This window comes from Drosophila mojavensis, unplaced genomic scaffold (genome assembly GCF_018153725.1).
Source record: "Drosophila mojavensis isolate 15081-1352.22 unplaced genomic scaffold, ASM1815372v1 contig_122, whole genome shotgun sequence".
Taxonomy (NCBI): Eukaryota; Metazoa; Arthropoda; class Insecta; order Diptera; family Drosophilidae; genus Drosophila; species Drosophila mojavensis.
Genome location: NW_025318652.1, coordinates 92,180 through 102,751, shown reverse-complemented (window position 1 = coordinate 102,751; position 10,572 = coordinate 92,180). Strand labels below are relative to the sequence as shown.

Below are 10,572 nucleotides of genomic sequence, written 5' to 3'. Positions count from 1 at the left end.
TTTCGTTTATTATTATAAATTTTTTTGTTTGTTTTGTTTTTCTTTTTGTTTTGCGCTACATTTTCAACAATTTAAATTTAAATTCAAATTCAATTTCAAATTGAAATGTATTTTACATATTTGTAAACGCCAAAGAACGCATAACGTATTTTTAACTATTTCTGCAGTTTGTGTGTGTGAAGGGGTGTGTGTGTTTTGGCCAATATAAACATATACATATACATATGTATATGTATATGTATTTATTTTTATAGAGAAAATCGATTTTGTGTTGTGTTTTTCTTTTCTTCGAATGAAAGATTATTTATTTGATCATTTTCAATGTATTATGTTTCAATTATTTACAGAGTCTCATATATGTATATATATTTACATATATATATATGCGTGTTTGTGAGTGTATATTCTGTTTAAATATAGTTTAGATTTATTGCGTTATAAAATCTTAACATAATTAAGTGTTTTGAGTAAAATGCAACGATTATGCTGCAAGTTAATAGCGGGCTACTTACAAATTAAAAAACCAAACGCTTCGTGTCGCAGCTAAATGCAAGACACGCGAACCGAACACCGAACCGGAACCGGAACTCGAGCCGGAGCCACAGTTCGGCATAGACTAATTTTAAAACGATTTAGGCATTTGAATCTACATTAGTTCGCTTTCATGCTCATAAATAATATATGGTGAATGTAATGCTTAAATCTAATTAGTTGTTAATTCTTTGTTGATTTTTGAATGTTTTTTTGTTTTGTTAATAAATTTAATGCCTGTTAATAATATACTATACTTTTCAATGTATATGCATATATATATACATATATATATATATATGTGTGTTATTTTATGTAAGAAGCACTTGAATATATATCGTCTTTTAATGTTAAATGAAAACTTGAGTGTGTATGTTTTGTGGTTTGTTAATAATAATGTTAATCTTCATTATCTTCCCTTATGTTTTCTCTCGCTAAGTTGCTATACGTAGTATTTGTTGCTGTTGTTTCATACATAACATACATGGCAAATATCAATTTTTATCTTATCTGGAGAAAGTTAAAAATCTTTGCTTAACATTAACGTATGCCTCATTATCGTAATCGTAATCATTAGCATTCTCATTATCATTGTTATTAAATATCATAATTAGCATTTGCTCCATACCTAAAAAGTTGCTTGAGTTACGTTCTGCTATCCATGCATGTTTTTATGTTTATCTAATAACTGTTATACGATCTGTTATACGATTAGTACTTCATGGCATTTGTCTCACAAGTTTTGCATTTTCTGAAATTCTTCACAAATGAATTCGTGTCGCTAGTAAAATATTTTTTTATTCATTTTTGTTTTGTTTTGTTTGTTTAAAAGCATTTGGAGACAATTTGTCTTCTAAAGTATTTTTGTAATTTTAATTTATGTATGTACTTATAGGTAATTTATTTGCATCATCTATGTGTGTCTGTGTATAATCAATAATTTTGACTGCTCCTCATCTGACTATTCTCGCTGTTCTGCAGGCATACTCTGTAAAACCTTTTTTAATTGTAGCTTGAATCTTAATTACAATACTCGTCATACTCTATAAGCCAGTAATAACTATTTGTAAGTGGTATGTAAATGTAAAGTGTATAAAAGTTAATGATCTGATTTAATTTTTCAGTATATATATAGATGTATGTATATATACTTGAATGTAGTATTTACTCGTATGCAATGCTATATAAATGTAGTTCTAGATTTTTAGTTGAGTTCTCTATTAGCATGTTATGTATTCTACGTTTCCTTCAAATCTATGATCTGCTATTATATAATTTCTGTTGTTCTTGCGGTTGTTTGTGTCTGTTGTTATTTAATAAATAATTTTTACTTAGTTCGTATGTTACTTGTTTTGTATTGCTTTTGATGTAGTCGACACTTGATATCAAATAAACTGCAAACAAAAATAGTAAAAAAAAACTGAAAATATTTAATTTTATAAATTTTTTATTGTAATCAAAAATATAAAATATATTTTAATAAATTGTTTTATATACATACATAAAAAATGAAGCTTAAGCAAATTATAAATGCACTCTAATCATATTATATATTTATTTATAACTTATAAATGTGTCTTTGGCTCTAGAAATGTGTAAATTGCGCCAAATAAATAACTGTTTTATTCTCTTTTAGAATTACATACTTTCTATTCTGTTTACTCTAATTTAACTTGTATATCGTATATATTTATCTGTTATTTTCCATTCTTTATACATTCGCTTTGATTTAGATATTACTACGCTTTATTTCCGTTCATCATATATGCAATATAGAACGTTATGTTAATATTTACATTAAAGTTGTTGCTTTTTTCTTAATTTTTTTTTTTCTTTTTGTTTGTTGTCTTGAAGGTTTTTTTTTTTAAGCTTTATACAAAATATCTTTTCTTATTCGATTGGCTTATACTATGAAAGAGAAACGTGTTTCACTTTGCAATTCAGCCAACGACCTACTCTTGAAGATTTGCAAAAATTTCGATTTCATATTCTAGTATAGTTGTAAAGTCTCTATAGCTAATGTTACGTTATGCTTTTCAATATCTTTTGATCGATCACTTTATTAAAAACTGTATTATAACAGAAATGCAAATCAGAAAGAAAAGTAGATGGAGATAGAGCTGATTCTCTATCATATTTGTTATAAAGAACAAACTTTGTGTATAGTATCGTCAAAAACGGAGTTTTTCTTTGAATTTGTAATGTAAAATCAGATCAAAAGCAGGTGTATAAATCTGGAATAGAATAATGCATTATTCGTTAGCAAAATGGGGTTTCATCGTTTCATTCCTTTTCCTTCCCTATTTATGGCACATATATCGCACATATGTACAGTTATACATTTCACTAATCATATTGCGTTTAATGGCTATACATTTTATACAAGTTTCGTTATGGTTAGATCAATTGCTGTTGTACTTGCATGCAATTGAGAGAGCGAATAGCGTAAGGCTGCAAATCAAATTGACCGATAACACATACGTCGAGTATCTGAGATTTCATAGGACAAACAAAGTTGGTTTCTGCCAAGTTATTTCGCTTTGTTATGTGATAGTAGGTATCGTGTGTTTAGAAAGTCAACTACTGTTAGCCGTTAGCCTTATATATATATCTCAATATATAACTATATATTTGTATTTATATAGGTTTTTTAATAAAGTTATAAGCAACGCTCCGTTGCCTGTTGTGAAATTTAAGCTGTTGGCAGTTTCTGTAAAGTTTGCGCATATCTTGATTGAAAAAGAAATGCACAATTCAGTTTCTATGTACATATGTAGATTGTAATCGTTATCAAAAGTCAAGGTAAACAAACGTGACAAAGCAAAAACAGGAGCAACAATTTGGATTAAATATTTGTATGTATGTAAGTATGCACTGAGTATATCTTATACTTTTTCTGTTTCTCTTTTACTATTTTGGTATTTTTCTTATTTATAAATCGGTAATAAGCGTTTCGTTTTTTTTTTTTTTTTTTTTTTTTTTTTTTTTTTTTTTTGTATATTTTTACTATTTTTTTTCTGTTTATTTGTTCTTTAAATGCGAAAAATGTTATGTTCTGTATAATAATTTTGTAAGATTTGAATATGGGCGCCTTTTGTTTTGTTAAATACACAAGTTTTCATGTATTTCAATATTATTTACAAACTGTATTGAAAATCCCTAGCTTTTTCGCATTTTATATCATTCAAAAATGTACAAGTTCACTAATTTACGAGTATATCTGCATATCTTTCTGTTTGTGTGTATGTGTGTGAGTGTGTATTAATTAACAACAATTTTACTTGTCTTCGTAGTTCTTGCGTTTGCTTGACAACAAATCTTCCTGCTGATGCCTACTCACACTTATCCATAGTCGTATAATTAGCAGCTCTTCGTGTAAGCATGCATATATGTATATATAACTATTTATAAATACAGTGTATAATCCTCAATGTTGTTTGTTGTGTATAATATATATATGTATCATAAATCTTTAATAATTTCAAAAAATGCAAACTATTCACTTTATTGCGACTAAGCTTAGTTGGGTGAATGCGCGAATATCCCACATACTATAGGTATGCATCTACATACATACATATCCTTATAGCAAAATAAAAAAAAAATAACTTTCTGAACTGTAACTGCACTATATACGTATGCAAATATATATGTATATATAACTAAGCCATGCCCGTTTATCTAGTAAGCAATTTCATGTCATTCGCCCCGAGGATTGTCCAAGAAGATCCACTAAATAATTTAAATAATTACTAAACTCAAAATCGAATTATTAGAATAAACAAATTAATAAAAAATATAATTTTTGTGTATAATTTGTAAAATAAATAAATCGAATAAATTTGCTAAATTAAAAAATATATATTTATAATTTTTGTTTTATTTTTTTTTTTTTAATTACTAAGCAGAATTTAAATTAATTACAACAGAATCCAATAACAATGCATATCAGTTGGCATATTGGACATGGAAATCGATTACTGTATACGCCAAAGACAATCCTCATCTATATATAATTGCCCACACGCATCGATTCATCGATTGGCTTTACTATTATTCCTTGATTTTTATTATAAGAATGCTTTTGCATTTGGTAATCTGAATGTAAAGTCGCATCTAAAACTGGCCAAAATTATATGTGTATAAACTCCAAACTTTCTATGTCTATAAAATGTGTGTTTGCTTTTATCTATGTATATGAATGTGTGTATAAATGTGTGTGTGTATCGCAGGCTAATATAATTTACAGAAAGTACAAATTTCACATACTATCGATACGATTTGTGAGCTATATATGTAAGTTATATATATGTTTATATATACATATATATATGTATATGTATATATCTATATTTGTATATGCTAAGATTGCTACAAGTACAGTTTGGAGTTGGGCATTGGAATCGATTGACGTTTTTGCCGCTAATACATCTCATTCTCATCCCAGTCGACGGACTGCAGAACAAGCTTATCCAGTTCCTTGGAGTCGCCGTTGCTGCTGTTGCGCCGTCGACGCTTGCGCTGCAGATGGGCCCACTTGCGGTTCAGCTGCGCCATCTGCGGCGTCGCAAACATGGCCGCCGCAGCGGCACTGAGCTTTGTGGGCGTAATGGCATTGGACTTGGGCGTGCCTGGGCTCATGCTGAACAGCTCGCGATTCCCAAAACGAAATCGACGCGGCGGTGGCAATGGAGGTGCAGAGGCGGTAGCTAGCGCTAGCTGAGGCGTGTCATAGGGCGGCGGCGGCGTAATCATGGCCAGCGATGAGGTGTCTACATCGCCGTCATCCAAGTCATCCTCGTCCTCGTCGTCGTCGTCGCCATCATAGGGTGGCATATGGAATGTGGCATCCGAGTGGGCATGCCGAAAGAGTGCGGGTCGCGGCTCGTACAGCTCGTATGAGGGGGAACGTGGCATCAGCATGAAATGGGCGGCCGTTGGGTCTGTGGGCGATTGCGGCTGTATGGGCGTGACGGGCATAGATTTGGCCAACTGTTTGCTGCTGGCCAGCTGATGTTGTTGTTTTTGTTGCTGCTGCTGCTGCGGATGATGCTCTTGTTGTTGTTGTTGATGGTGCATTGGTTGAGTGGGCGTTGGCGTTGGTGTGGGCGTAGGCGTGGGCGTGGGCAACGCCTGGATGAGTGGCATCGATTTGGTGTTACATATCAATCAATCACGGTAAATGTAGCTGCAGTTCTTGGGGCTCTCCTGCGGACTGGGGCTGCTCGATGGCGGAGCTGGACTGGAACTGCTGTTCGACATTACGGGCGATGAGCCGGAGCTGGAGTGCGGCTGCTGTTGTTGTTGCTGCTGCTGCTGCGGGCTATTTGAACGGTGCTGAGTTACTGCAATATCAGAAACGAACAAAACGAAAAAAAAACGGAGAAATAGAAAGGAAAAGCAGGTCAATTGAGTTCAGTGGTCAGGTGTTGAGAGTGCTTATGCAAACTTAATACACACACACACACACGCTCGGACACACACATATATAGACAGACACATGAGCAAGTACATGTTGCAACAACACAAATAGAGATATATTCAAGGCAAATACGTATACATAAATACATAGAAAAATACATATTTACTGCAAATACTGTTGTCATATTCTTTTTTTTTTCTCAAATCTATTTTAAATACTTTTTACATAACATTGAGTATGTTGCAACATGCACAAATATACAGACACGCGCACACATACACACTTAGATAATAAATTTAAAATAAGAATATATATATATGAAAACATAGAAATAAAAGAAAATTAAAATAGTAATATACAGTCACTGAATATTTAGTTAATTTTTAGTTTTTAAAAATTTTTGTGTATTTATATTTTTAAGGAAAATACCAAATATTATGTTTTCAAAAATAAAGTTACTAAATCAACTATATATCAACTGTTATTTATAAAAAATTGTCATTTAAAATGTGTAATAAGAAAACAAACTATTATTTAAATCAAAAATTAATTTTGTTCATCAAATACATAGAGAGAGACAGCAAAACAGACAGAAAAAGTGAAAGAGAGTGAGAGAGAGACAGAGAGATATTGACAGTTTAGAAGTTATGAAGGATATTGAAACTGGACGAATTCAATTCAAATTCGATCGACTTATTACGTTAATCTTCATGTGTATTTGCGTGTGTTTGTGTGTGTGTGCGTAGTATACGACTCGAAACTGAAAACAGTAAAATGGAACAGAAAAACTTACCAATACCATGACGGGGCGGCTGTCTTCTTGCGCGACCAAGACTTCTGTTTCGTGTATTTGTGTTGCTTACAGCCTAGGAGTGGTGATATACAATCGTTTTATATTTTTTCCTTTTGTATTGTAAATTGTATTTCTTACAAAAAAAAACTTGAGAAACTTGTACTTTACTTTTAGTGAAATCGATATTAAAACTAAAAAAAAAAGTGTTATCTGATTTGGCTAACGAAAATAAAATAAAATGCTTCAAAGATCGAAATCAAATAGCATCAAGCACTTGAGATTCAATGCTCAGTTCTTATATCATGTCAAATGCCACAACTTATAAAATTTTGGAGTGTCTTTAAGGTTTCTGATCTTTGATTTACTTGACGTATAACCTAAATAAAAGTTCGTATGTAATTGTAAATTGCAAGCAATAAACTGAAAAGATTTAATGGCATTACATTAAGTGAGTATTACGAGTAGTTCTATGTTTCTGTGTGGGTAATTGTATTAGATGGTATATTAGAAGTATTACAAATACATTTATCATAATCATATTGGGAATATGTACGTATCTAGGTTCAAATGCACACACATTCTTTGGCTAATTGGTTTATCGTTTTGGATCGAGTGTAGTTTATCGCTAATACGCAAAGTGCTGGAACGCCCATGCAGAAGAATAGTTCGAGGGTTGCCAGATTAGGCATGTGTGGATAGGGATTGGGTTACAGAGCGAGAGAGAGAGAGACAGAGAGAGCACAACAGGCATACACAGCTCATACACGCAGAGACGCAGGCATACGAAAGATCGATAATCGATCATCGATATATGGTCGATCAATTAACGATTTCACAGAAATTGTAACCCTTCCGCTGGCAAATGGCAACGAAGCGTCGAGCTGGGCGCGGGCTGGCTGACTGACTGGGCGAGGTCTATAAGCTGTTTCAGAATTTCTTGTTTTTGTCTGAGATAAGTTCAATGTAATGTTTCGCGGTCTGTTTCAAAAATCAAAAAATGAAAACTTTGCATTCCATAACGTAATTTACAGTTTACTCGTGAGAAAGAATCAAATTTCGATTAAACTGTGCTGGTTGTATAAGATATAAGTTGAAATAGAGAAAGAGAGAAGATTTAGAGGTGATCAAACCGAATTGCAGAGAAAACCATTCAACAAAATTTGGACCAAAATCTGTTTTTGCAAATTACTTTTGAGTTTCGAATTTCAGTTGATCTCGCAATCGAGGGTATCCACACTGCAGCTATTGAGCGAATTTTGTCAGCCGTATCAATAAACAAATAAAAAAATGTATTAAATTAAAATTTATAACCAAAGACAATAAAAAATAAGATAAATTCAACAATTTCCAATAATTGAAAACAAAGCAAAAGTTAACTAAAATTTGCTTTAGTTATTCGTGAGTATTTACCATATTTTGGGTAATTAGTCCCTGACTGGTTTCAGCCGCCCCACTCCCGTCTCAAAGGTAAACCTAATGAAAAAGGGAAGAAGAAGAAAAGATAGATAGAGTTTTGGTATTTTGGTTGCTTGGTGTTGTCCACATTTGACAGTTGCTCGGCCATCAGCCATCATCGATAGATAGCCTCAGCGTGTTAAGTATGTTTTGTATGTGGAAAAGTAGTTCAGCAATAGAGTTTAGAGCTTAGAGTAGAATATGTCTTAGAGCAGAAAAGATTCAACTATACAAAATGCTTAGAGAGACGCCTGCAAAAGAATCGCAATCGCCCATGTCGATAGATTGGTGTATTTCTATAACGTCAGCGAAATCAAACAATAATTCGTACAATAAACAAACCCCAGACAACTTTAAGCTGAGAATCAGAATAATGGAACAATGTACATGATTTAGATATATATGTATGTAGTGTATGGAGAGAGAATATGAACATACGTTTGATATTCATGGGCATGCAAATGGGCTAATGGACTCGAACCAAGTTAGATATGCACAGCTAGATACATATATGTATATAATTATCTAAATGAATGGGATGATTGTGTTCGATATGTACTTGAGTTATAGTTCTTTATTATTTGAGTTATGCTTCTATTATTAGAATATATGCTTTTGCTTACACAAAATATATTAAATATATCAAATATCAAATAATGAGAATACGAACGGAAATGAAATAACTGCATCAAATAATTTAGCATTCTATAAAGATTTATATGAAGTAAAATTGACGGGTAAATTAACAATTTTTTAAATATTCTTTACATATGTATATAGTATATAGAAAGGAAAAGAACTATTTTATAAAAAAAAAAAACAATTTATACAAAAATAAATAATTAAAAATTAATTTTTGATAATAATATATATTTTTAATGTAAATGAAATTTTCTGGCTGTTTCTTTTACTACGTTTATTAAAAATAATACAAAATAAATATTGATATTTAAATTTTAAAGCATTTTCGGCATATTACCTATTTACAGATTTTTATCAATAATATTTTGTATATGTAAGTAAAGGCATGAACATGATAATAGACACTCAGTAAATGAAACATTTAAAGTACATAAGCATGCAGCTAGGATGTGAGTAATAAAATATATTGCAAGACTTGAAAATGAAAATCAACAGAATAGAATGACAAATGGCTGCTGGTGATGTGAACAGCTTTTAGTCCAAAGCGTGAATACGACTTTAGCACTAGAGTACACACAAACAGACATACATACATACATACAGATACAATATATATAGATATAGATACACATTCACCCTCACACTCACACACACAGATAGATAGTAAGATAGATAGTTACAGAGAGAGATGGAGACACGCACAACAAGTTGAAAAGTGAGTCTAAGAAATACACCAATCGACGATTGAGTGAGAGTTCAATCAAATACAAGCGCACCACAAGGATTCGTTTAAGTATATATACTAAATGTCAAAATGTCAACAACATCAAATAGAGCTCAATGGATACGATTAGAGATATTAGAGATCAGTATACAATGAAAATCAAAATCAAATCAAAATATATATAAATAGATGAAACGTAGTCAAACGCTTACAACAGGCACTACGAAATGTGGAACTAACCTTCTTGACGCTGCGCGTGGTCGAAAAGCCATCGCCGCGTCTATAGTTGTCGCCCTGCAAGTAGAAAAGGAATGAGTTAATGTTGCTCTAAAATGGAAGCTGCCTTTCATCTCATGGGATGCTGGGACTCACCATCACCTGATGCGAACGCAGTGTGCCAAAGTTGTCCCGTCCGCGATATGTCTGCTGGGTATTATAGCCGTCTGGTTGGAACTGGAAGAGTGTCTCCGAGTTGGGGCCCTGGTGCATTTGGTGCATGGGTGGCTTGCGCAGGGTATTCTTTGGCGAGTGCATCTTGTTCTGCGGAGGTGGCTGCGGTAGTAGCACCGGCTCCGCATACGTCACCTCTTCCACCTGTGGCAGCAGCTTCGGCTCCTGCTGTATGCGGCACGACGACGGGAAACTATTCGAAGAGAGCAGTTAGCTAGCCATAATCAATTCTTATAACAATGGCCACTCACCTGTTCACATTTTGACGTTGCTCGAAGTATTCGTATTCCGTATCTGGATACGGCAGATTGTCATCCTCATCCTTGTGGCAGCGACGGCCACAGAAGTAGCCCGTAAAGAAGCCAACCAGCAGCGAGAATATCGAGCCGGCCAACACGGCCATAACCAGAGTCTCGACCGTATACTGTGCATTGATAATATCTGCAGAAATTTGTGGGCCTTTGATTAGTAAATGCAGTGGATACATTTTAAAATGCGATCCAATTTAATCATATTATATTACGATACGATTTTGAGAGAGTGTATCCAATTGGT

At 33.1% G+C, this 10,572-nt stretch overlaps 1 protein-coding gene across 1 annotated transcript in view; it reads right to left on the bottom strand.

The window, feature by feature from the left end:
* Positions 1–4,391: 4,391 nt before the first annotated feature.
* LOC6577758 (semaphorin-1A) overlaps positions 4,392–10,572 on the bottom strand; it is a 66,270-nt gene continuing 60,089 nt past the window's right edge. Inside the window, 5 exon segments of the mRNA XM_044010610.1 lie at positions 4,392–5,876; positions 6,747–6,819; positions 9,808–9,861; positions 9,940–10,210; positions 10,269–10,476. Coding sequence (XP_043866545.1) covers positions 4,954–5,876; positions 6,747–6,819; positions 9,808–9,861; positions 9,940–10,210; positions 10,269–10,476 — 1,529 coding nt within the window. The 3' untranslated portion in view covers positions 4,392–4,953.